Source organism: Monodelphis domestica, chromosome 2, assembly GCF_027887165.1.
Source record: "Monodelphis domestica isolate mMonDom1 chromosome 2, mMonDom1.pri, whole genome shotgun sequence".
Lineage (NCBI taxonomy): Eukaryota > Metazoa > Chordata > Mammalia > Didelphimorphia > Didelphidae > Monodelphis > Monodelphis domestica.
Genome location: NC_077228.1, coordinates 507,775,469 through 507,803,228, shown reverse-complemented (window position 1 = coordinate 507,803,228; position 27,760 = coordinate 507,775,469). Strand labels below are relative to the sequence as shown.

The following is a 27,760-nucleotide window of genomic DNA, read 5'->3' as shown; positions in this document are numbered from 1 at the left end:
TTGGAACTATGACTAGGGTCCCCTGATCCACTGTGGCTGCAAGTGTATGCTGATGCTCCTCACCTTGGGACTGTCCCCTAGGACTGCAACCTGGTTCTGTTTATGGGCAATGTGGCAATGTGAGTCTTGAATTCAGAGTTGGTAAAGGGACCCCTGTAATCTCCTGAGCAGTTGTCTAAACCTCCCCTTACTATCTGTGGCTGAGAGTTCAGGAAACCTTGGCTGTTGCTTCATTTGTGCCCAAGGTCTGTTGTTTTAGTAGGACTTGCCCTGGCATGGTGCACTCCACCTCCACTCTGATGCATTAGAATCCCTTGTGCTGAAAAATTACTTCCCATTGTCTTTTTGTCAGTTATGCTGCTTTAGAATTCATTTTGAGGCCTTCTTTTACTGCTTTTTGGAGGGTAGTTTGGTAGAAATCAGATGCATCCCTGTACCTTCTCCACCATTTTGGCTCTGCACATCACAATTTATAAGTCTTAAAAACATTTTTTTATGAGTTCCAAATTCTTTCTCCCACCCCTCCCCCATTCATTGAGAAAGCAAATAATAGGATACCCATTACAAATGTGAAATCATGCAAAATAGATTTCCATATTAGCTAGTTTGCAGGCAAGAAAAAGAAAAGGGAAAAATTATGCTTCAGTTGCACTTCATCGGTTCTCTGATTTTTTCATCATATCGGCATTTTCATCATGGTCCTTTGGCATTGTCATGGTTCATTGTCTTAATCAGAGTAGCTAAGCCTTTCACAGCTGATCATCATTACAATGTTGTTAACTGTGTACAGCAATCTCCTGGTTCTACTCGCTTCATTCTGCATCAGTTCATATAGGTCTACCAGGTTATATAGAATCCTCCCCCTCCTCATTTCATTAACACACAATAGTGTTTCATATGAAGGGTTTTTCTACTGAATTACTTGGATAATCTCACATCAGTATTTTATTTTGAGGGATAGGCACTGTAAATTGTGACATGATGTATTTCCTCTTAATGAATTCTGCTTTTCCTCCTCAATTGTAATTTCTTACAAAACTGATGAAATTCTGTGCAGATAATCCTCCTGTCCTACCCTGAAACTGTTGTGTATATCTAGTTAGGATTATTGTATTGTCTTGAAGCTAATTGGCTGGTTAGAGCTTTTCATGAAATCTCCCCAAGAAAAAGAGCACTTCATTCTGTCAGCACCAATTGCTGGCTTAATTTTTGAATACTTTTTATTCTGCCCTTAGCAGCTGGACAGCGTGTTACAATTTATTTTTGTAGCATTTTCTACAGGGCTTCCTTTCATGCTTCCTCTAGCTCTAAAATTCTGTGGAATAAAATTCATGATAGATAAATATATTGGATTACCCTATATTTAATAAATATCACTTCACTAACTTGAGGCTTTGTAGACTAAGCATATTATTTTAGAAAACAGGTTATTAGGAAGTGGAGGGGTTGTATAGTCCACGTTAAGAAAAACATAGCTTTAACTGCCCTACAATAAAACACCCATATTACAAATCAGTGTACCTTTTTCCTGTCCTGCTTATTTATCAGATACACGTTTTTGTAATGCTAGTGATTAATATCATTTGTTTATAACAGACTTTAGCAGAATCATTCTAAACAATTTGCTCCTCAAAAAAAATTAGGTTATATAAAGCGTTTGATTAAAGAGAATGTTTACTTTCTAATTTTTTGCAATACCTTTTGTTTTTCCATCAGATTGATTTCTGAAAATTTTACCCAACTCCCTAGTCTTCTCTTATATTAAATATTTTGAGGAGGGGAATAGTTCCATAAAACCAACCAAAACACTGAGCTCACCTGGCTTTTACACAGTGTGCTATACCCATCCCATGGCCCCTCATTTCCTGGCCAAAAAAAGCAAAAGGAAAGGGTTTCCCCAAATCCAAGTGTAGTCATTTTAAGTTACACTCTTCATTCTCTTTCTGTTCACATTGTTGGCATTGTGTGTATTTATTGTTTTCCTAATTATTTTTGCTTAAGCAAAGTTATACCTTTTTCATAAAATCATTTGATTATCTTGATTCTTATTTCAATCAGATGTTTATTTGAGAAGAGTGACTTCTTTGATAAACTCTTGCAGTACTTATCAAATGGCTGTTGCTGCTTTGATTACATAACAGTGTGCTTATTTGAAATGATGCACGTTCTGTTCTTGTGCTATGTTGTGCTGCTGGGCTAATATGAATACCTGGAGTTTTTCAGTGATGAGCTGTGATGGCCAAACCAATCATAGACAATATGCTTTGTCAGATCCTGAATATAAACAATGAAAAATCTTATTCCAGTCCTTTTTAATTTCAGTTATAACTGCTTCCTATGATTAATGCTTAGAAGTTCTTAAGGCAATGATTCCTGCCTCTAGTTCCAGTTTCAAATGAAAAATAGCCAGTAAACCACCACTGCCCCTGCTGCGCGGCCCCCCCGCCCCCCAATAGCACATTCTAGGCTTCAGGACTTCTTCCTTCTCCTGCTTCACAGAGTTTTCTAGATTGTCTAAAAAAGATTATTTGCATCATCTGGTTTAAAAATTGATAGTCCAAGGGCTTAGCATTAAAATCAGAAGCATTGCTGTTCTAAATCATAAACTCATTCAGTAATATTATCTTCTTGTTATTTTTGCAGAAATGGAATCTATTTGGAATTTGCAGAAGCAAGGTAAGTACTAAGGTTTATGTTGGCTGGCAATGACCAATATCAACAGTATTAGGGGTGATTCAGGGCCTAGCAAATCTTGGGAGTGTGGAGTGTACATCAGATACAGTATTCTCTCTCTAGGAGGGTGGCATGGGGAATTTAGAAGTGTGGCTACATATAGATCCAGGAAAACCCTAACCTCAGTAACTGAAGTTTACAGCTCTAAAAATTATTAGCAAAACCTTGTTTTTATCTTTTAGCTTCAGACCAATTAAAGAATCAAGGGACACAATCAAGTAGTGCTTTTTCTAGCACTTTTTTCCCCCTTTTGCATGTCTATGGGAAGAAATGCTAAGTCCTTAAATAGCCAAAAAAGTAGGCAGAAGGGCAGAGGTCTCTATTATCCAAAAGCTTAGACTCTTAGTTCTTGATTGAAAACTGTTTGTAAAAGTAGAATTTCTTGATTATAGGTTCTGAGAATAAAGGTTTTTTATTTATTTATTTATTTAGTGACAATCTAGTTTTTCTTCTTGGGCCCAGTAACTTGGTGTACACTGAGGCCCTTTTTATTTTTGTGTGCCTTCTTTTCAAAATATAGTGAATTGTATGAACTATCTCGAAAGTAAAGTTTACTCTATGAGAATCCATGCCTCATCCAAACACACTAAAATAATCTTGGAGATAGCATAAGAACAATCTCTAAAATACCTTCATTTAGACATACTGCAAAAGACTTTAGGAATCACCTAATCCAACTTCCTTATTTACAGGTGAGATGGCCAAGATCCATAGGTGTTAAGTGGTTTTGTCTGAGGGCATCTACCACAGGGGTAACAGAATGAGGACTAAAATCCAAGTATTTTTTTAGTCCAGTGTTCTCCCTAGAAAACCAGGGTTAGAAATGTTAGAACTCATTAAATGCATATGTGTGGGGTTTTTTTAGCCAAAAATATACAAGCAGGAGTTGGGCTGTGAGCTCTCAATATCCTTGCTGCTACCACCCAGAGTTCATGTGGCCAGTATTATAAAAGACTTCCCCTACTCTCTTTCCTGGGCTTATTCTTTCTTCTCTTACTTCTCTTCTCCCTATACCTGACTTAGCATCTTTCTGTCCCATACTTTATATCAAGACTAGCCTCTCCTCTGCCTTCCCTGATAAATATTAGCTAATTTGCAAATTTCTTTGTATTTAAAGAAAGTGCCAGTGAGAGAAGTTGCAAGGGCTCATTCCTCAGTGGTCTCTCTAGTTCATAAGCACCACAAATACTTTATGAGATACTTCTAGAGACTACTATATTGGCCTATAGAATTTCCTTTGTTCGTTCATCCTCATTTCTGCTGTTATTACTGTCCCGTAACTTTTTTAAAAAGTTAAGATGGGTATGAAGTTATACTCTGTAGATTTTTTCCTTAGAAAAAATCAAATCATTTCTCTTAAGCAGGTGATAATTTTCCTTGCAGTTTAGCCAAGTATGTTTGCCAGATGATTTGGGGAAATTGGTTTCATTGGAAAAAGCTTGTTATTAGTCAAACATGTTCACAACTTATACATTCCTAGGAACCTCAGGTTTTCTTCTCAACTATTTCTAGACTAGTCCCAAATATTGAGTCTGGAATGATATGGATTCTCATAGGTTGTTTTTCCATCATTAGTTAGGGATTTTTGACTGATGATGTCCTGCCCTACCAGATAAGTTTCTAAAATAACAATTCATAAAAGGTAGGACAATTGGAACATGCATGTTTGTTCAATTAGGAAGGTGCTCCGGAGACTAGTGCAAGACGTGAACAGAAGCTTTTAAAAACAGGTGGAAAAGATTAGCTCTTTTATCTAAAACAAGAATGCCTCATGTCTGGATAAACATACATGCAGTGTGTCTGTGTCTGTTATTACATGTTTCCAACCCAAAAAACAATATATGGGATTTTTTTTTATGCTGCCATAGATTAAGAGGGAACAGATACAATATGTAATTAGAATTAAAAGTTCTAACAAATTTATTTCTAAATACACATACATGTATATGTATCTATATCTCTATACCTCTTGGTGTAGGTGTACCCACAGTGATTGAATTAAATTTCATTTGCACTGATCTATATGGTCTCTTGTATATACTATTGGCAGTTCCCTTGGAATACAAGGAAATAGTCAAATGCAAAAGGCTATTGCAAAGACCTGAATGGGGATAGTTTCCATGGGAGAGTTTTCAGCAGCAATGAAGTGGTGGGTGGTGCCGTTTCTTGTGGGAGTCTGGTCCACAGATGGATTGGGGATCCCAAAAGCAAGCTGTGTACAGGGTGCCAATTCACCTTTTTTTCCCTCCCACAGATCCCCAAAGGATAATCACTTATGATGAAGCCATGGATGGTCCAGATCAATGAAGGCAGCAGGACAGACAGACAGACATACAGGCAGGCAGACCAGCTGCCTGTTTGTCACCTTTCTGCAGCATTAGAGCCGCTCATGGGGACACAAGGCTTTGATGCTCCTTCTAGATCTTCAGTGCAGCAGAGGAACCATAAGTAGAATCACAGGATAATATATACAAATATATATATAGTTATTTAAAAAAAAAAGAGGCAACTGAAAGTAATTAGACTTCTTAAGGAATCAGAAAATTTATTTCAAGAGACTACACATGGTTATTTAATCTCCGGTACCGAGTAGATTTTTTTTCTTTTTGTTAGTTTTTGTTTTGTTTTAAAGAGTGAATGCAAGTGATTAATGAATACAGACTCAATACACAAGCGTGGTTCCAAAGTTCCTGCTGTCATCAACTTGGGCAACAAATGACCCACTGGAGAGGCAATTCCGCTTTGAAAGGTCTCAGTTTCTTGGTCTGTGACTAGTGAGATGCTAATCACAGAGATCCCAGAATGATACAACATTTTTTCCCACTCCTGTAAAGGTTTTACTTTGAACCTATGAGAATGCTGAATAGAAACGCCTTGAAGTTTGCAGGGTTGCCTTTTCCAGAGAATGGTTTGCATGTCTTGCCCGGGGTAAAACAGCCTGTGGGATGCTGGGAAAATTGTCATCTTTGGGGGGGTGGGAAGGGATGGAAATCCTACAATTCTGGAATAGTAGTTGGTGCACAGTTGACTTGGCTTCAGTGACACATTGGACTTTTACAACTGAAGCATTCATAGGAGTGTCATTTTAAGACAAGTTGCAGAACAAGCAATTGGTTTAGTCATTTAATATACAAAAAGATTGTTCCCACATTTTTATCTAATGTAAGTGGGAACAAAAATATACCCTGCTTTTCAATTGTAGGTGCTCCAGACTTGCTCTGTCTCACTAACACTAAATGTGCTGGGGGTTTTCCTTGTTTTTCATCAAAAATCTTAAGAAAAACATGTTTTGTGTTCCTTTTCCACAAATTCCTTACCACTCGATTATTTTTTTTCTTAAGTTATTTAAAGAAAAAGGGAAAAGCCTATGAGAATGAAAATGTTTCCTTGTTTGTTTCTAGCCAGTGAGGAAGAAATAAACCCTGCCCCTAGAAGGTACCCTTTCTATTTTTTTGCAATCTGTGTACTTCTGAGCTATTTGCTTCTAATTTTATCTCTATTAAATATATTTTATTACTAGAGCAAATTTCTTTTTTAAAGGAATGGAATGTGAAAATCTGGGAAGACCTTTATGGCAGAGAGAGCATAAGCCCTGGCTCCCTATCACAACCGTCCTGTGCGCTGCAGCTTGTGTGTGGCACACTAAAACGGTTTTATTGTTGTTTGTTTTTTTGTTTGTTTTTTGTTTTGCCTAGGGTGGGGGGTGGGGGTGGGATGCAAAATCAAGGGTCCAATATAAGACCAACCAGTTGTTAGAGACAAAATAAATTCTCTGGCCTGTTTCACCATCACAGGTACCAGACTTTTTAAAAAAGAAAAAAAAAAGGCACCCACACTTAAGATACAGGTTAAATAGCTGGGCATTTTAGCTGGAAAGGTTATCTTCTAAAAAGATTAGATTGGATCCTATGGGGCATTAGGGGATAAAGTAACTTGTTTTGCAGAACCCCTTTTGTTTGGGTGTGTCCAATGTTTTGAGATTGTAGCATTGATGGGTTGTCTGGTTTTGTTAATTATTTAAGGCTTTTATTAAGGTAGTTCCTGAATGAAGCTGTTGGATTCAACATAGGATAGAGAAACTAAATATCTTTAAGTCTGCTGGTTTCTGCCCTGCTTAGATTTTAAAAGTATAAGCATGGATTGCCAACTCCATTTTATGTAAACAAGCTTTTTATACATAATATATATATATATATATATATAAAGAAAAAATAATAACTTATTGTATCAGTCCAGGTTCAGAAACTTGTGGTTGGCCAGTTCCAGAATAGTTTCATTTCACCTGTAAACTGTATCACCTTTTCAAATGTTGTAATTTTCAAATGTATAATATGTTTACAGACGTGCCCTGCATCTAGTCTGCCTGTGTCCTATTTTAATTCTGTTGAGTCTTCTGCCTGCTTGCCAAAAGCTAGGATGTTTCAGGCTCTCGGATAGTTCCGAGCAGAGGCATCCTTGAGCTTTAAAGCATTGAACAAACTGGAAAATGCAGCATAATACTGAGGTGGAAGAAGTCTGTGTTTGTGTTTTTTTTTTTTAATAAAAATTTTTAAAAGTAAAAAAAAATCAAAACATTATTATAAGGTTGCTTTTTAAAAAAAAAAGGCTCCAGTTTGTTTTACTGGTTTTAAAGTTCTGCTGTGTGTTCAATTGCCTTGTGTAAACCACTTGCCGCCTTAGGGCCAGATTTCATTTTTTTCCTCTCCCAAGTCTGTTTTGCTCACCTGCAATTTTCAAGTCTTCTGGCCCATGATGCCCCATCTGCATCCCCATCCCCATCCCCATCCCCATCCTCATCCTCATCCTCATCCCCATCCCCATCCCCATCCTCATCCACATCCTTCAACAGCTTTTCTGGGGTTAGTGAGGTTCAGAAGTAAAATGGAAATTTCCTCTATACATATTTTTGTTTAAGCAACAAAATCGCCCAACTAGCTTGAATCTGACCTTCTCTATGTAGAAGCAAAACTTACTGAGTATTGAGGAAACACTACTTAGCTTAAGGACTTTCAAATAAATTGTCAAAAGAGAATAAGAAAACTATTGGCCCCTGTCTTCCTTGCTTTCCTCCCTGGACCCCTCCCCTTTGGGGAGGGGCGAGGAGAGGCCTGCCTCCCTTCTCTGCACAGGTGGTGGAGAGTTGTACTTGTAGATGTAACATTTCACTTTTGTTTTCTCCATTGAAGTTTAGCTGGATTGTATGGTTAGATTTCTGTAGTTTGAAACTTTGGTTTTTCTGGGAACCCTAGTGCCCCAACCACATTAAGTCAGTATTTCTGGGCATTGGGTTAATGGATGTTTTTGCCTAGGGACAAGCAGGACGTTGGGCTAAACCTCCTTTATGCTGGTCTTGTAAAACTTAACTCTCTACTTGTCTGTGGAGTTTCTCCTTAGGTCCTCACACAACTCCTTCCAGAGCACTTATTAAAAAGAAATCTTAAGAGTTAATCTGTTTTCTGATTATTTTGTGTAAACTTTTTTAAAGAAATCAGCTGTGATTGATTTAGCACATTTAAATAATGATAATGTGTTACTATTGGGTATATAATGAATTTTCCTTCTACTCAGAGTATTAGTACTGTAGCATAAAACCAAATACAGTCTGAGGGATTACAGTATCCCTATATTCTAAAGACTGAAAAGAGTGTTTGTGTGTGTATGTGTGTCCGCATGTAAGGAGAAGGAGGGAAATGACATTGAAGACTTGGAAGTAAACGAATGTGTGGAAAACATTAGTATTCAGAGAACAAACTTGTATTTATTTCGTGCCATTTGTTTTCATTATACAGAGTAAAGTCAGGTGGTTTTAATCTTTTTTAAAAAAAGGTAGTATTTGAAATATGGCACTAAGAATGAGCTCATGACCTATTTTTTTAATAGCTATGAAGATTCTAATTAAGGGTGAAAATTCTTTAAAAATCTGTCTTGATTGTAGGCTCCTCTGTAAGTGTCTTCAGTAAATTCTGCCCTCCCTCCCCCTTATTCCCACCCATCCATCCCCCCTTAAAGGACAGGGTGTGTTTATCTGTGTCTGTTTCCTCCCCCAGCCCTGCAGCAGTTAATCACACAGAGCCTCACTTCCCAAAGCCTTTCCTAGTGGCAAGTTTCACATAAGGGATATTGGTACGTTGGGTCATCTTAGTTCTTTGTTTCCTGGGAAGGAATGCCCAACTGACTTGTGGAGATTCGATCTTTCTGTAAGATAGATGGCCTAAAAGCTATTATCTCCTTTCTGTTTGTAGAGCTTAGCTAGTCACTACTCAATAAGAATCTTCAAAAACTTTGTCTTTTTATAAAAGCTGCCATTTAAAAAACAACCTTGCATGGAGTGACAGACACAACCAACCTCAATGAAGTTCCAGGGGGAAGCATGCCCACAGACAGCCAAGATAGGCTCGTGGTTCCACTGTAGTAGTTGTTACTAACCCACATGAAATTCTTCAGTAGCTTCTCTCATTTTAATTGCTGTGAACTTTAAAAAAAAATACAGAAAAGGCATTTGGTGTGAATTAACGTATCGCGCACTGAATGGCCCCACTTGGACAGAAGACTGGCTGAATTAGGCACAGCTAAATGTGAGGGTGGGGGTGGTCTGTTCTTTAGGTCTCCCCACCCCACGACTCCTTCCAAGAGGAGAGCTGGCTCCTACAGGGATTCTGGCTTGACCACGTGTTCATTTCCTCAGATGACACATGTGTACCTTCACTGTAAACTGCTGAAGATAGCAGCAGAAGCCTTTATTTACCATGTGCTTGACAGGATGATGTATGTGGCCAATCTTTTTTCAGGGGACAGGGGTTATCTTATCAGGTCAGGCTGAGGATGCCTCTCAAGGAGGGACAAAGTCTGCTAGTGCTAGTTCTTTAAGCTCATCCTTATAACTTTTCCATGGAATTTGGGAAGGATGCTTTACACCTTGGTTTTCTAGAAGCTTTTTAAAAGGGAATAGTAGGGAGCAAGACTAGAAGCATGAAACAACTTCCATTAAGAGTTTGCACAATGAGTGTCCTCATCCTTGACACCAGGATTATTAAACAGTGAAGCACCAGGATTGTTGGTGGGTGTGGGAAGCCATGCACATAAGTGAGAGCCATGAACCTGTACTGAAGAGAAAGCGAAAAAACAAACCAAGTGACTACTCGTGCACTGCATTAACCGAGCTTTGTAATTGCCCTTTGCAGTTTAGTCACCGTGACGCAGGTGGCTTGTTGGTAGTTCACAAGCTGAATTCCTGAGGCAGGTAGTATAGATAGGGTTGGTGGGGTGTATGGACATGCATCCTTGCAAACTGCTGGTGAATCTTGTAGTGGAGCAGCTCCTGCATTCCTAGGAGCATATGGCTAATCCTTGGGGAACATGGATCCCCGAGGGTTCTGGGATTGGAAGATCTCTTTCCTCTTTTACACTTCATCCTAAATCTTTGTTTTTGTTCAGAGTTCTAAAGCCATTTTGTAACATCCTAGTATCCCTTTTCTACAGCCTTATTAACAACAATCGAAACTTTTAAAAAGTTATGTCCCATTTGCATCTCTTTGGTATGAAAATTGTACAGGGCAAACATTACCAACTGTAAACTAATGTAAAACTTACAGTTTGCCGCTGAAACTGTTGGCTTTCCATTACAGTCTTTCCTCAGGTGCTAAATAAATAAGGGTTCCAAAAGTGGATACTGTACTGCTTTTAGGAATTTCTGCTTTATTCTTGAGTTTTTGTTTTGGCTAGGTATTGTAAAGATTAAGTATTTTAACAAGTGGTTTGTTTTAATATGTAAATATGAATTATGCCTCTTTAATTTGACCCTCGTTGTTAAAAATCTAAGTTTGTTGTTTATTCTTTATCAAGGAACCTCTTTTGACCTTGAAGACATTTCATTGTGTTGCTGCATTTAAGAATGAAATTAAAACTGTGTTCATGTTGTCTTGGGTTAATGCTACTACTGCTGCTATGAATAACTGAAAATCAAGAATGTGATGCACTTTTTACATGAACAATATACCATGATTCTTCGTAGGTTGCTCTGGTCCCTTATCTTCAGCACAGCCACTAACTCTTTAAGAGTGAATAGGAGAATTTTGGAGAGGAGAGGAGAGGGGGAGAATATCAGTGGAGGTAGCTTTCCATGATACCTATGAAGGACAATAACGTACGAGCCCATTACTATAAAGCTTTTTGGCCTTAAAAAAAAAAAGTTCCCTTTTCCACTGTCAAAAATTAATCCCCTCAATATGTAGCCTTCCTCTTGTGTCAGGAAGTAGGGACAGAAGGGGGGAAATGAATTCTTAAGGTCAAAGGAAATACGACTTTCTGGAAAAAACCCTTTTAACCTGGGTAAAACTTTTCTTTATGTGAATATATAGATGGGAAAATCGGTAGTTTTAAGTGCTATCATCAGTCTCAGAGTCTTAATAGCCTTGTATGTGTGAGTTCTCTATTTTAAAGAAATTTTATTTTTTTGGTTTTTGATATTCAGATGACCAGGTGAACCAGGTGAATTGTCTGTGGTAGTCTTGGGAATGGGGAGTACACAGGTGCTCTCCTGCAAAGACAGTTCCCCCAGTACTGCATCATTCCATAGTCAGTTTGCAAAGAAGGTAGTGAGTGAGCACATGTGGATTCTTTTAGAGTAAATGGAGATTCATCCCTATCAAGAAAACCTTGGCCTGTAAAGGGGCACCAGTAATGCATGCTTCAGAGCTCTCTTATTTAGAGTCTAGACTGACTTTCCACTATATCTGTTGACTTGGACCAAAGATAAGCCCAGGTATAAACAGATAAAGTGGTACTTGGCAAGAAGAAAGGGAAGTTTTTAAGCATATAAAGGATCTTAAAGGAAATTGTTAAAGAATACAGGGAAGAAAACACCAAATAGGGTAAGAAATCATTTCCTTTATCCCTAAAGTGAGGATATGAGAAATGTGTAGCCTAGCCTTATCTAGTCAGATTTTTTGAGAACAAAACAAATTTTGCCCATGGTATGTAAATACGACAGAGACAAAATCTGCCTGCTTATTCAGTACGTTTTCTTTAGCCAGAGTTTTATATTTTTATATCAATGTGCCTTGCATGTGTATTTTTTAAAAAAAGAATTAGATCTTTTAGTAGTTTCTGAGGTCCACGTTCTTGCCATTTCATGCTGAATGATGAGCTCACTCTTTGGTCTCTGTGGTTATCAGTCCTGTCACAAACTGGAACTGCTTTAGAACTGGGGCAATTTATATTTTACTCTTAAATGTGTTAGTGGCTGTTCTGTAGGTTGTGAGGAGAGTCACGAGAGTCCTCTCTTCTGGTCCTTCCCCATCCCTGCTGGCTATAGCACCTTCCTTGAGTCATGTGATGGCATTTCTTGTGGTCCATTTCGCTGTTCTCCCTGACCCTTTAATCAAAGGGGTTCTAAAAGGCTTTGTTTACAAAACCCTGGGAGGAATGGAGCCAGCTTTGCTCTGGAATTCTGTGGAAGCTGCTAGAGCGGTATCGGCTCTTTCCAATTTAAAAGGTTTTTTTTTTTTAATTAAAATACAGCACCTTGCTTATTATTAAATAAAAAAATAAAGAAAAATGCTTGTCTGCAACCATTGTCTGGAAATAATGAACTGTGCAATTCTCATTTGTTCCATTTCCCATTCCGCCTCCAGACTCGCTGTCCCTAGTGTCACTTGGTAGCCTCTGTACTTGTGCCAGTCTGAATGTGAATGCTTTGCTTGCATTACTTCTTAGAAACGCATTTTGCACACCTGGGTTTTGCTGAAGCTCCGTGAAAGGTTAGTTCTGAGCAGCCGAATAAAGCTATGCACACGTTTTCAAAGTTTTGCGTCTCCTTGCCAGAAGAGACTTCATCTTTGCCTCTTGCTCTCCTGTAAGCTACTTCGTTTTTGCCATGTCGAGGCTCTAACCCAAGGCCACCGCTCTGGTCTAGTGGGAGACGACAGAAACAGGAAGAGAGAGAGCACTTCTAGTAGCAGACCTAATTTGGCAAGGGGAGCGTGGCTTAGAAACAGTAAGTGTCGTTTTGTTGGGGAGACGGACTCACGTTCCACCGCCATGCTGTTGCTGCTGTTAGTCAGAAATGGCCGCTCATTGTTTTGATGGAAGGAGGGATGTAGACTAAGGACACTCCTGGGAGGCTTTGGCCAGTTTAATGTCTTGAGCAAGTTTAAAGGTAGGATTGGGTTACTTTGACACTCTTTTAACATCGTTTGGGTCAAGTGTTCCAAAAGAGGAAGTGGGCTTTGAGAGGATCGTGTAGCTGCTACGCTCACCTAAAATGTTCTTTGGGTGTTTGAGGACGAAGCACAAAACTTGTCCAGGGAAACTGGTCCCCTGACAATTGCCCTGGTTACTTAGTCTAGGAATATGGGGCCAGTTAAGTTGCTGCAATTTGCATGCACTCAATAGCTTTACTTTGTGTGTGTTTGCTTTAAAAAATGTATAAATGTCCTAAACTGGTTTAGTTCAACCATTCTTTAAAGATTTCTCTTGGGGGGGCGGGGGTTACGGTGTAATGTAGCTTAGGGCCTTTGTTTAGGAAAGGCGAACCTTGTGGTAAAGAGATCACTTAACAGTTTTTCCTCCTATCCTCTTAGATCCAGCAGAAACCCTTCCTCATTTGACAGCTTTCCCAGTGTACAGAAGAGGGCTATTTTTCAGTCATCACATGTGTGCTTCTGCGCCTTCAGTGGCTTTGGAACCAACCTGGAGGTCCTTAATGTGTGTTGACTAAAAACACCAGGCAGATAGACCCCCCCGCCCCCCCTCCACACACTCTCACCCCCTCCGCCCCACCTCTTTTCTGTATCGTCCGTGTTAGAGGCAGTTAAGTTCTCCACACTCAAAGATGCACTCGTGCATGGCTTTAGAGGCAGAAGTCCCACCTGCGGGAGGGCGGCTCCTGAAGCATCTGCCCCTAGTTCTCATGTGTGCTGGGTAACCCTAGAGCCCAGCGGTGGGGAGGGGGAGAGAAGCTGTTTGTACCTCTTTAGTTTGAGGGGAGGGCGGGACGCCTCGGCATCCGTACTAAAGTTCTCCCTTTTCTCTCCTGCCTCCAAGGGATTTCGCAGAGGCTTCCAATGCGTCACCCAGTCCAAAAGCCAGGCATTCTCCCTATCTGAGAGCAGTGACCAGAAATGAACCTTTTAGCTAATTGCTTAGGCATTTGCTGTAGCTATATCTGACATCAGAGAACCCAAGGAGGGACTATGTCAGTCACGTGACATAATCTCATCTTTGCTGATGTCCACATCCAGTGTTTAGAAAAAAAAAGAAAAAGCCGCGTGAATTTTCATTTACTCTGCTGACCCAACGATAGCTCTGCAACCGTACCTAGATTTACTTATTTTATCCAGAAAAAAAAAAAACAACCCACAAAATTTGTAGATCAAACGAAGTAATGTAAATTGTTGAATAAAAGTTTTAAAGTTTACGAGGTGTTTGTGTATTCTCTGACCTTTTTCTGTTTGCTAGCCTGGGTTAGCCCTGAGAGCTTTGCGAGAGCAGTAGGGGTAATGGTTGTGTTATTGATTGAACTGGGAGGCGTTTTCAAGGTAAAAGCATAAAGTGCCCTCAAGGCTCAGCCTGGCTCCATCTTCCTCCCTTCTTCCCTTCTGTAGTCTTACCAAGTTCATCTGGATAAAAGCTAACCCTACTGGGCTTTAACCGTTAACTGGGATAGCAGTGAGAGAGAAGCTTTGGATGCTTGGATGATGATGTGATTTTTGTCATCTCCACCGTGCCCCTATGTAGAAAATGTGTGCAATTCCTCTGAGGATGGAGACGATGCTGGATGTGCAATAGATTAGGATGAAGGCACCGCAGCCCCAGTGGTTGTGGACCATTCCCCTCTCCTGAGCATTCTGGCACTGAGAAACATTCTAGTCTAAAAATACGCGACTTTGGTCACTGCAGGAACATAGGTCGAGTCTGTTAAAGGATACAGGGAAGAGGGGGCCGCTAGGTAGCCCAGTGGATGGCGCCCCAGAACTGGGTTCAAATCTGGCCTCAGATACTTCCTAGCTGAATGATTTTGGACAAATCACTTCGCCCCAATTGCCTAGTCCTCACTACTCTTCTACCTTAGAACTGATACTTGGATCCAGTATTCTAAGACAAGTCTAATAAGGGTTTATAAAAAACAACCCAGGAAAGAAATCATTTCCTTTATCCTTTCACACGAGACACAAGAGGAATGCATCACTTATCCTTGCCCATTCAGATTTTTTTGAGAACAAAATCCAGATTTTGGCCATGGCCTGTAAATACTCCAGAGACAAAAATCTGCCTCCCTTAGTACCTTTTTTTTTTTTTAATCAAAATGCTCCTCAAACATGCTGCTACGACGTAATGGTCATCCTTCGGTGGTGTTTCAACCTTGGTTTTCCAAATGCTTTGAAAGCAGTCAAGGGATAGTGCTTGAGCCTGATCGGGATGAAGCCCAGTCTGTCATTTGGGAGTCACTGCAGAGGTGTTAACGACCAAAACTTTGCCCTGGGTCCCCTTGAGGCAGTAGGACCCATTTCCGTGGGTACTTTTGCCTGTGGAGGCAGCAATTGACCTACCAATTTAGTTGCTTCTTAGAAACACACCCTTGATGCTCATTTACAACGCTTGAGCCCTGCAACGTGGTGTTTGTTTTTTCTTTTAATAACATTTATTGAGAATTTTAGCCATTGTTTGCCATCAAAAGTGATGACTTGGGAGCAGTACAAGGAAACCCATTATTCTTTTCAAAACTAGTAAGTAATAGAATGGGTTTAAACTGCTGGCGGCTTCCCTCGTCTCAGAGAATCTACTGCTGGATACGGCGGATTGACTGAATCTGGAAGGTCTGGGCGTGAGAGCCCCATTCTCTCCAGTGCTTATAGTCTCCTCCATGATGGTCACACTCCAAGATGTACTGGTACCCACGGTATCCAGGATATTGGTAGCAAACCCACCTAGAAAAGCCCAAACAGTCCCCTTGTTACTGATAAATCTAACACTCGGAGAATAAAATAGAAACCCCAGTAGAGCCCTATTTGTGAAATATAGCTGGTTTTGTGGAATTAATTCATGCGGCAGAGTCCACTCTCAATTCAGGGTACTTTGGTGTCCGTTCTTCCTATAGTTTCAGAAAAATGCTTTTCTGTATTGGGGCTAGAATGTGGACTAGAAACTCCTCAGATGTTTATGATATGTGGAAGGGAGCTCAATGACAACAAAAAAGTCCCATTAATAAGTTAAAACTTAGGTTTGATCAGGGAGGGAGGACGTCTGTACTATTAAAAACATTTAGTGTTTCTGTGCTCGGGCAGAGATTTTTTGAAGGTATTTTTAGATATCTTTAATGCTAAAAATGTATATAAATATAATGTAACCCCATCAAGGTCTTTTGTGACTGAGGCTCAGAGGATGTGAGAATGGTAAAAAGCCTCCAAGATCATCTCATTTAACTTTATTTTGCTAGCTTACAAAGCCGAAACCCAGGAAATTTGAGTGATTTGTCCAACGGTCACAAAGGTTCTTAAGGGTCAGGACTGGGTAGGATTAAAACCCAAGACCTTTGACTCCCACCTAGTCTATCACCCTTTCCAAATACAGTTAAGATTTCCTAACAAACACAAATGATAAATTAATTTAAAAAAAAGAGCTCCCTCATGGACATGTCTATTGATGCCCAATGCAAAGGGTGACATTCCCTGAATGCCGTTTCTCACTTACGCTCCACACTGTATCTTCATGGAACCAACTTCATTGTTGCACCAGCCCATGGCCTGCAAGGAAGGGTAGTCATCGCAGATCTCCCACTGGCGTCCAATAAAGTTTTCCTTCTCAAAGATCATAATCTTGGATTCCTTATGGTTCTGTAACCCATAAATAGGAGAACTTGAGAGTTGCTCCCAAACTAGTCTTGCTTTCCTCAATTTGTTGTAAAAAAAAACCCCAAACTAGTCAAAATACATATAAGCCTGGAAAAGACTTTCATTGATTAAAATGATGTGATTTGGGAGCAGAGAAGGCTTCATTTGTTCTTCATGGATCCTTAAATGAACATTTTATTTAAGAATAGCCTAATCCTTTGATTTCATTGGTGTAAGGAAAACCCTCCCTCTCCTGATTCAGATAAGCAGAAACACTGAGAAATGATGACCTGCTCAAAATGACCGCTAGAAGCAGGAACTAAACTTGGGTATTTCCGACTCCAAGATTGGTCCTTGAGGGCAGTTGGGTGGCATCAGTTCCAAGATGAAGGTACAGGTTGTTTTTTTTATGTTTTTTTTACAGGTAGCAAAGGAGAATCATTTGTCTGAGGAACATCCTCTTTTCCTTACCACGGAGTGAGCTCAGCCATCTGTTCTTAAACATTTAAGGTGAAAGGTGCTCTCGAGGAATCTGCTTGGCTATCATTTACACTTGTTTTTCTTAGCCTACCTTGAGAAAAATCACTAATAGAGCAAAGATAAATGATAGCAGAAGGAGCCACAAACTCCCTCCATTCCCTTGGACCATCACTGTATGAAAAGTCTAAAAGAAACAATGGCGACACCAACCCTTGTTCACACTTGGACCACAATCTCCAAGCTACTCACCGCGGAGCAGATGGGGCGAAAGGACATGAGACGCTCAACGTGGTAGGCATTGCTGCCACTCCAGGCTTCCCAACGTGGGTACTCTCCCCTCTCCAGGACAAACTGCTGCCCACAGAAGCTCGTGTGTTCATAACCAACCCACCTGTGGAGAGCCCATAGAGACTAAAGCAACAGATATTCACTTCACTACAGGATTGCCCCGAAGGGGACCATCCAGGATGCAGTGCCCATTGGATATTGAGCCTCATAGAATAAGCAATAATTTATCCATCTAAGAATGTAGTTGCCATCATGGGTGCTATGTATATATGTCTATATAAAACTACATTAGCTGAGATTGATCTAAGTAACAACTTCACCATGATGGTACCAGGACCCAAATGGGGAGAGTAATGGGTGCCATTTTGGGTTTATGTTGCTGCCCTCTTCAGAGAAGGGGTTGAGAGTTCATTGGAAAGCTGGTCTTCATCTGATCAGAATTTAGATCATAGATTTAAATCTGGAAGAGATGTTGAAGGTCATCTAGTCCAGCCCCCTCTTTTTTTAATAGATGAAGAAATGGAGACCTCTTGGTTTAATGTCATGAGGAAGATGACCAAGATCACATAGCTAGTAGGTTGTTGAGTTGGAAGTCAAACTCAACTCCTTTGACCCCAAATTTAATGCTATTTCAGATACCTAAGAGTCTATCGACTATCTAACAAGAGAATCCATCTTAAAGTTTTTTCCTTATTCCAATTCCATACTTCATATGTAGAACTCCATAGTTCCACAATTTGGCAGCTTTGTCTGTGATCTGGATCCATCACCCTCCCTTTGCTGTCACTAATTTTGTTTTTCTTTAATAAAGTAGAGGATGGCATAAAACAGGGTGATTACTATAGTTGTCTGAAGAGCTAAGTAAGATTCTAGGTGTTATCAGGCTCTTATTTCCTTGGATCACCCAGATCAAGAGCTCTAGTGGAAACCAATAAGAATTTGGGGCTTTTCTCCACTCAGTGGATCCGCATATCTGAGCTTCTATGACCAATGAGGTTAGAGCACGAGGTTCAAAGTCAGGAAGAGTTAAGTTCAGAGTTGACTTCTAACACTGTGTGATGGAACTTCTGGTTGCCTCAGTTTCCTCATCTACAAAATGTGGGTGATAACAACCCCTTCCTTGAAGGATTGTTGTGAGGATCAAATGAAATATTTAGCCTAATAGTTCCTGGCACATAGTCAATGCAATCTAAATGTTAATTATTATTATTATTAATTATCCTCACACTCTGTTTCCTTTCTCTTCCATCCCATCCTGCTTCCCTTATTCTGGCATCAATCGGTGAGCCAATCAACAACCTTTCCTGGGCTATCAGTCTTTCTAGTGTGATGACAAAGTGGATTATGATTTTTGTCCACCCAAGAGCATGGAGACAGGATAGAAGAAAAGGGTGCTTTCTGGTCTGGACAGAACGATTGACTATCCACAAGAGGGCCCTGGAAGATTATCTGGGATTTTAATGTGGACGGTTCTGAGGCGTGGAGGCTGTGCCCAGGAAAAGTCAGCCAGCTTTCTCTGACTTGGGCAACAAGAATGGGTTTTCTGGACCAACAGATTTGAGAGGATGGGGAGGCACTCAAGTTCTCTGCCCTAGAAACCCGAGCAGAAATGGCACATTCACCCATGAGTAAGGCTGGATTAATGGGAGGACTTTCAGGGGAAAGAGGTTCTGCTTTTGCAGTGTGCTGTTGTGGATAGAACCTAGAATCAGGAAGATCTGGGTTCAAATCCTTCTGTAGACACTTATAAACTGTGGAACCCTGGGCCTTTCATTAAGTGTCTGAGCCTCAGTTTTCTCCTCTGTAAAATGAGTAAAATAATAGCACTTACCTTGCAGGGTTGTCATGAAGATCACATGAGGACAGTGTATACATATGCTGCTGTATAGACCTTAAAATGTTATGCGAATGTGAGATATTCTCATTATTGTTATTATCTGGCTTGGGAGAGTAGAGGGTCTCTTTTTGCCAGTTGTCTCCAGGAGAAAACCAGGAATGAATGATCTGAGGCAGAGGATTAGGGATGCTTATGACCTCCCAACAAGAAGGAGGCTTGACAAAGAGCTCAGACCTGGTAGGATGGCTTTTGGACCCAGGACAGAGTCTAACCTGTGGGGTGAGAGGTAGAAGAGGTTCAACAGACAGAGCTCCATCTTGGTAATCCATCGAGTCCGGTGGCAGTGTCCCCAGCCTTAGGTGGTACCCTTGGCTCTTTCATGTCCCTGGCATTAAGCGGACCTGATAAACATTCTGCCAACCTCCTCTAGCTCAGGGTTGGTCTCTGACAGCTAATCTGGTTAGAGGCCAACACAAAAAATCTCCACCCAATAGTCAACCTGGTGATGATTCTTCGGTCCATCACTCGTAACTGGCGGTCTAATTGATGCTAGAGTTGTGTTGTTTCTCACTGGTCAAGCCTTCTTGAACCCAGGATCACTTCCACACCATGGTGAGACATCCGAAGAGGACTTTTGCTTAAGGCCAGTGTTTTAAAATCAATGGATCAGTAGATGCTAAGGGGCTTTGTCCTGCCTCTCCCCCTATATGAGCCCAGATTACCCTACTAAGACCTGAAAGTTGACATTTCTTGGTGGAAACCACACTTCCTTTTCTCTCTAGGTTGGCACTCCTCTTGAAGGACCTCACCTGGAGACAAAACTAGGAGGAGAAAAATAGGGCTTTGGCTCAGGGCAACAACATCCAGAGGGATGAACTTCTTCCTAGAGAGTATATGCTTCTACACTGCCTCCCTGCGGTGGTTATCATAGATCAGCATTGGTGAAGACATGGCACATGTACAGGGCCAGCACTGGGGGAGTTGCTCTGTTCCCCCTCTTCCCAGCACCCAAGAACAATTTTTGCATGCCCTGCCCCTCTGTCCAGCACTTTCTCCCTCAACTCTCTCCAGTAATCCAGGGGCTCACAAACAACTTGAATTTACCCTCTGGGCACTGGAATTGAGAAAAGGTTCACCAACTTAATTGTTATCTAGGTGACACAGCATGGATGGAGCTCTCTGGACTTGGAATCAGGATAGACCTGAATTTAAATTCTACTACCTCAGACACTTAATAGTTGTAGCACCCTGGGCAAGTCGCTTAACTCTTTCAGGATCTGTTGTTCCTCACACCTCATCTCCAGTTTTCTGGAAGGATGGATCATAGATTTAAAACTAGAAGAGGGGCAGTCTGTCTTGGGTCAATGGCTTGGGACAGTGCCCCACATCTTTCTTTATCTCTCTGTCTCTGTCTCTCTCTGTCTCTCTGTCTCTGTCTCTGTCTCTGTCTCTGTCTCTCTCCCTCCCTCCCTCCCTTCCTTTCCCTCCCTCCTTATTTTTCTCTCCCTCCCTCTTTTTTCACTCTCCATCTCTCTCCCTCTTTCTCTTCCTTTCTCTCTCCCTCCTTCCCTCTGTCTCTGTCTTTCTCTCCCTGTTTTTCTCTCCCTCTCTCTATCTCTCTTCTTCCCTCTTTCTCTCTCTCTCCCTTTCTGTCTCTCTGTCTCTGTCTCTGTCTGTCTCTCTCTCTGTCTCTCTGTCTCTGTCTCTCCCTCCCTCCCTCCTTATTTTTCTCTCCCTCCCTCTTTTTTCACTCTCCATCTCTCTCCCTCTTTCTCTTCCTTTCTCTCTCCCTCCTTCCCTCTGTCTCTATCTTTCTCTCCCTGTTTCTCTCTCCCTCTATCTCTCTTCCTCCCTCTTTCTCTCTCCCCCTTTCTGTCTCTCTGTCTCTGTCTCCCTCCCTCCCTCTCTCTCTGTCTGTCTGTCCTCTCTCTCTCTCTCTCTCTCTCTCTCTCTCTCTCTCTCTCTCTCTCTCTCTCTCTTTCACTCTCTCTCTGTCTCTCTCTCTCATTGCATTAAAAAATTAGAAGGGATCTAAAAGATCAATCAATAATAATATGGAAATAAGTTTTGAACTATGATGCATGTATAACCCAGTGGAATTGTTTGTCACCTCAGGAAGGGTGGGGGGAAAGAACATGAATCATGTAGCCATGGAAAAATATTCTAAATAAAATAATTAATAAAAAATAAGAGATTAGCCAAGTTCAGTCCCTTCATTTTACAGATGAGGAAACTGAGATCCAGAGAAATTAAATAGGTCACTTGGCTACTAATGTATTTGAATGCAGGACTTCCTGACTCAGAGTCCAAAACTCGACCTACTAGAAACCAAAGTATTCATTAAGCATCTACTATGTGCCAGGTACTGTGCTGAGCCTTTTACAAAGAATATCTCATCTGATCCCCATACCAATCCTGGAAGGGAGGTGCTATCCTGGGGGTGCAACCTTGATAACGAGATTGTCAAAGAGATGGAGAGCCCCTTCCCACAAAGTAATGGTACCATCGGCCCCTCCATTGCTCTACTCCATTAGATTTGTCTAGAGAGAGTGCCGTTTGGGTTGGTTATGGCTCTGGATCCATTCAGGAAGCCATTTGGCAGGGGGGCTTCTGGATACTCACGCGCCACATTCCACCTTCAGGGACCTCACGTTGTCAAAGCTGCACTCGGAGACATTGGGGCAGGGGCCCGTGAACTCCATCCTCTTGCCTTGGAAGTTCTCCTGGTCATAGATGGTTACCTGTGACAGAATGGAGTGGGGATGGGAAGGAGGACATCCATCAAGGGGGAAACGAAGCAAGAGAGGGAGCAGAGGCCAAGAGTTTGTCCTGGCTCTCTTTCTTTGACCTTGTGCTCCCAGGCACCATGAGGAAAGATTTTGGTGGTCAGGTTGGGTTTTTTTTTTGTTGGTTTGTTTGATTTTTAACCAAGTATAGACATACCCCATGGGAGTTCAGAAAGTTTTAGACGCCTTTATTTTTATCGAGTGATGGTTCCCTGATGAACAAGGACATGGTTTGAAAAAACACTCCCTGGCAAGTGGGTCATGCAGCCAGATTCCTTGATAGACTTAGAGAGAGTATTTAAAGTGGAGATGCTCACTGACATCAGTGGCAATAAGAGCAGAGACTCAATTAGAAGGAAAGCAACTTGGGAAGGGAGAGATGAGATTCTTAACCCATTTCTGGGCCAACTATGTGGACTCTCTCCAGTGTCAGCCTAGTTATTGAAGTCTTGGAAATCAGTGCCTTTACAACTTCACCTCTACACTCTTCCCTACTCAAAAATCTTCTGTAGCTCTCTATTGTCCATTGGATGAAATAAATGAAAATATGATTTAAAAATTCCTCATCTTTTTTTTTTAACTCTTACTTTCCATCTTAGAATCAATACTGTGTATTGGTTCCAAGGCAGAAGAGCAGTAAAGGATGAAGTGACTTGCTAGGAAGTGACTGAGGTCAGATTTGAACCCAGGACCTTCCATCTCTAGGCCTGGCTCTCAATCCATTGAACCACTCAACTACCCCCTAGGCAAAGCATTCTCTAATCATTTTGGTTGTTGGTGCTGGTTCCTTCCTTATATTACCTTGTCTATGACTTCCCAACTCCCTTTAAGCCCCAACTAAAATTCTTTTTTTTTTTTTAATTTATTTCTTAAATATTTTTCCATGTTTCCATGATTTATTTTCTTTCCCTTCCCTTTCCCTCCCTCACTCCCAAAGCCAACAAGTGGTTCCTAAAATCCTGCCTCCTACAGGAAGCCTTCCCCAACCTCTCTTAACCCCAGTGCCTTTCGTCTGTTCATTCTTTCTTATTTCTCCTGTATAGATTTTGTTCATTTCAGTCATAATAATATAATATCAGTAATAATATGGCATAATTGAATAATTTGCACATAATATAGTATATAGAACTATGGCCTTGGAATCAAACCTGGATTCAAATCCTGCCACAGACACTTATTAGTGTGAGCTTTTCTGTTGGACTTCATGACTTCTCAAGACCCCTCCAGCTCTGGATCTATGATGCTGTGGACATCAATGTCATCTCTGAATTGCATTGAAGTTGATTTTAACAGTTTGGAGGGAAAATGTCCCAGAAGTTCAATTAATTTAAGTATAGCTCTTCCCAATCTGGTTTGGATAAAAACCTCCATGGGGGCTCTGATTGGTGTTGTTTTCAGTATATTTTCTTTTCTAAGATAACTCATCCCAATGCTGTACCAACACGTCATCCCCCTCCACCCTTCATGATTCTCTCATGGATGTCTTTTCCTTTTGAAATCAGCAGAAAATTCCTCCCCTTTCTCCTCCCTCTTGCCTCACACACATCCATGGGCTGACATTGGGACAGCTCTGATAGAATTAGCTGTTGATAGGGTAAGGAACCAGCCAGAGTGGCCCAAGGAGAGACATTCTTTAATGTTACTCTCTAAAAAACACATCCCCTTGAAAGCCGGGAAACTCTCCTTGGCATGGATGGATTTATTTTGTTATAAATCCTCTGAATTTCACAGAAGGTCCAAAAGATAGCAACTGGGGTCAACCTGAGGGTTAAAGCTTTGCTTGGGGTACACAAATTTTTTTTAGCTCTATGGTTGACAATCAAATTTTATCATTAAAAAATAAATTTAAAAAATAAAGTAAAATTTTAAAAAATTGTATCAGTTTTTAAAAAATTTAATGATTATGCGATGGCAAATATTAATACTATGGAAATAGGTCTTGATCAATGATACTTGTAAAACCCAGTGGAATATTGAGTTAGCTATGGAAGAGGAGAAGGAGGAGGGAATGGAAAGAAAATGAATCATGAAACCATGAAAAAAATTCTAAATTAATTAATTAAAGATTTTTTATAATTTAAAAATAAAGTAAAATTTAAAAAAATTATCAGTTGTTTTGAAAAACAAATTTAAAAAAGTAAAATTTAAAAAAATTATCAGTTGTTTTAAAAATAAAATTTAAAAATAAAGAAAAATTTTAAAAATTATCAGTTGTTTTAAAAAACAAATTTAAAAATAAAGTAAAATTTAAAAATTTTGTATCAGTTGTTTAAAAAAATTTAATGATCACTCTATTGCAAATATTAATACTATGGAAATAGGTCTTGATCAATGATACTTGTAAAACCCAGTGGGATCTTGAGTTAGCTATGGAAGAGGAGAAAGAGGAGGGAATGGAAAGAAAATGAATCATGAAACCATGAAAAAAATTCTAAATTAATTAATTAAAGATTTTTATAATTTAAAAATAAATTAAAATTTAAAAAATTATCAGTTGTTTTAAAAACAAATTTTTAAAAAGTAAAATTTTTAAAATTATCAGTTGTTTTAAAAATAAAATTTAAAAATAAAGTAAAATTTAAAAAATTATCAGTTGTTTTAAAAAACAAATTTTTAAAAAGTAAAAATTTTTAAATTATCAGTTGTTTTAAAAAACAAATTTAAAAATAAAGTAAAATTTAAAAATTTTGTATCAGTTGTTTAAAAAAATTTAATGATCACTCTATTGCAAATATTAATACTATGGAAATAGGTCTTGATCAATGATACTTGTAAAACCCAGTTGAATTGCATGTTGGATATGGGAGGGGGGAGGGAAGTGGGGAGGGAAAGAACATGAATCATGTAACCATGGAAAAATATTCTTAATTAATTAAGTAAAAATTTTAAAAGTAAATTTTTAAAAATTTATCAGTTGTTTTAAAAAATTACAAAATTAAATTTAAAAATCTTATCAGTTGTAACAGCTCAGCGGCATTAACTGATTCACTCTGGGCCCTGGCACCTGGCACCCTAATCCCTCTGAGACTCGCCTCCCATCATGTCCTTTCTCCCAAGTGGTCAAGGATCCATGCCCTGGTTTTCCATCTGACAGGCTTACCTTCCATGGCCCTAGGGGCCCAGGCATAGGGTTTGTCTGAGCCATCCTAGCAGCTGGCACAGTTTCTGCAAGAGAAAGAAAATGTCACTTCTGGGGTCCTGCCACAAGACAAGTGGGGTCCTCCCTTGGAAGCCCATAGCTCCATCAGCCATTCAAGTGGGTCTCTGTTTCTCCATCTCCCAAATCTCTCCCCAAAGAAGACAAAAGTCTCTATGAGCAGAGACAGACTTCCTACGGTTACATTCTCAGCCTCAGATGAAACAGGAGAGTCCGACATACAAAACTGAGAGCTAAGAGAGGTGCTCCAGCCCACTCATTTTAAGGATGAAGGGATGGATGGCTGCAGGTAGAGCCCAGTGCCCTGTCTACTCTAGAGGCAGCGTGCCCAAGGAGTAAGAGTGCTGGACTTGGTGTCTGGAGGAACCTGGGCTCAATTCACTTCTCTGGGCCTGCTTCCCACATCTGTAGGATGAAGATAATATTACCATTAAGGGGGGGGGGGGCAGCTGGATGGCTCAGTGGGTAGAGCCAGACCTAGGGATGGGAAGTCCTGGGTTCAGATCTGGTCTCAGACTTGCTAGACTTCAGATTGGGCTGCATTTTGGGAAGGACCTTCTAGATCATCTACTGCAAGCTCCTGGATTTGCAGAAAAGGAAACTGAGGCTCAGAGAAGAGAATAATCTAAATAGTAGATAATAATACTATATTCAATAATTTAGGTTTCCTTGACTTTGACTCCATTGCTCTCTCTATTTGGAGATACTGGCTAATACAGAAAACATAATTTGACACCTGCTCTTGAAGACAGTGACTCTAGCCTCCTTGCTAGACTTCAGGTTGGGCTGCATATTGGGAAGGACTCTGGATTTGCAGAAAAGGAAACTGAGGCCCAGAGAAGAGAATAATCTAAATAGTAGATAATAATACTGCATTCAATAATTTAGAATTGGAAGGAACTTCACAACCACCCAGTCCAAATCCTTCATTTGCAGAGGAGGAAACTGAAGTTTCAAAAAGGTTAAGTAACTTAGCTGAAGCCACACAGATAATAATTGTCAAAGCCAGGATTTTCAACCTAGTTTCTCCTGACTCTAAATCTGGAATCGCCCATGCTGCCATTTTAGAAGTAGTCATTGGGGTTGGCTGATCCATACACCATGAACTTGCCCATGTAGTGCCTTCCCACTCATCTCCCACCTCCATGTTTTTGCCCTGGCTGTTCCCCCATCCCTGGAATGCTCACCTGTCTCACCCCTCCATGGCTTCTGTTCTAGGGCCATCTTACTGCTAGGACCCTCCCTCTGAGATTCCCTTCCCATTTTTCTGTCTACAGAGTAATCTCTCGGTTTGCACGATGTCCCTCCCTCCCCCCTCCCTCCTCCCCCTCCCCCCCTTCCGGCCATTCGACAGGGAGCTCCTTGAGGACAGGGACCCTAGGGTCTTCCTTTGGCTCCTCACAGCCCGGCACAGAGTGGGCAGTTAACAAACGTTTGTTGACCGACTGACCGGTAAAGCATTTCCGCTAGGTCCCCCTGGAGTTAAGAGCTCCCTGAGGTGGCTAATTTTTTCTGGGTGTTTTTTTAGGGTAGTTTCCAGGTAAATTTCCTTTTGAAACTTTCCGGTTTGGGCTCAACTGAAGGGGGGGGGGAGAGAAAGAATCCTCTCGCCCCCAGGGCAGAGCTGCCCAGGGCAGTGAAGCCTAGCCCGGAGAGGCCAGGTGTGGCCCAAGGGAGCGGCTGCCTCCTACCAGTGACCCAAGCTGACCAGCTGAGCCCGTGCTAGGATGAAGGGAGGGGGAGCCTCAGAAGGGGACACCTTCCCTACGAAGCCTGCAGCCCCCCATTTGCTTGCTTTGTGGGGCTCTGCGTTTTATTTATTTTTATTTTTCAAAACCCTTCCCTTCCCTCTTAGAATCAATATCATGGATTGGTTCCAAGGCAGAAGAGCGGCAAGGGCTAGGCAAGGCTAGCGCTACGAGGCTCGAAGGAGCAGATTACATACAGAGAAACGCATTGACCCAGGGAACCCCAAACTCGAAGCCTGGAGCGGCCGCACCAAATATTCTGGTAGCCACTCCTGCTCCCCCGCTGTTGCCCCCAAGCGTCCACAATCCCCGCTCCACGCTTTGGGAAGATTTCTCCAGGTCTCTGGGGGCTATTCGGGCAGTAGCTGGGACCCCCTCCTTCCAGGGCCCCTGAGGACCCCCCCAATGTTTAGGACTCCAACGTCCCCCCAATAAGCAGGTAGCGACAGCCCCAAGCCCGGAGAGCTGGGGGTAGGAATGGGTAAGAGGGGCCCAGCTCGCCCCACTCACCGAGCTCCCTCTGGACAGCCTGGGTCTCCATCTGGTGCCCGCTCCAGTCCCAAGCACCCTTTATATAAGGGCCCCAGCGGCCAGCAGCCTCCCTAGCTCGTCAGCACAATGCTTTCTCTGCCTTGATCTCTCCATGATCCCCGGAGCTTTGGGCAGCTCAGCGCCTGGGCCACGACCGTCTGGGTTTTTGTTTAAAGGGAATTAGACATTCCTGGCCACCGCGGCTGTCTGTGGCCACGGGTCTGCTGGACGGGGGACCTTTTAGTGGGGGTTGGGGCTCTCTCTTCCGCCCGCGCCTTAACTTCAGGGGCCGATGGGAGGAGGTACGGCGCCCCAGGTGCCTCATCTACCTGCTTAGAGTTTGGATAACTGAAGGTCCTTCCTCCTGATTC

The 27,760-nt window shown here is 41.3% G+C and overlaps 2 protein-coding genes across 3 annotated transcripts in view; one reads left to right on the top strand and one right to left on the bottom strand.

The window, feature by feature from the left end:
• The window catches only part of NUFIP2 (nuclear FMR1 interacting protein 2), a 31,172-nt gene extending 18,637 nt beyond the window's left edge, over nucleotides 1-12,535 (top strand). For both annotated transcript variants that reach the window (XM_007485632.3, XM_016429263.2), the window contains exons 3-4: nucleotides 2,644-2,676; nucleotides 4,988-12,535. In XM_007485632.3, coding sequence (XP_007485694.1) covers nucleotides 2,644-2,676; nucleotides 4,988-5,040 — 86 coding nt within the window. In that variant the 3' untranslated portion in view covers nucleotides 5,041-12,535. The remainder of the gene's footprint in view (nucleotides 1-2,643; nucleotides 2,677-4,987) is intronic.
• Nucleotides 12,536-15,345: 2,810 nt separating this feature from the next.
• Nucleotides 15,346-27,480, bottom strand: CRYBA1 (crystallin beta A1). Its single transcript, XM_001368792.4, has 6 exons — nucleotides 27,369-27,480; nucleotides 25,054-25,118; nucleotides 21,790-21,908; nucleotides 17,292-17,433; nucleotides 16,423-16,565; nucleotides 15,346-15,659 (listed from the first exon to the last, which is right to left on the bottom strand). The coding sequence occupies exons 1-6, from the start codon at nucleotides 27,397-27,399 to the stop codon at nucleotides 15,512-15,514; spliced, it is 648 nt and encodes a 215-aa protein (XP_001368829.2). The 5' UTR covers nucleotides 27,400-27,480; the 3' UTR covers nucleotides 15,346-15,511.
• Nucleotides 27,481-27,760: the final 280 nt, after the last annotated feature.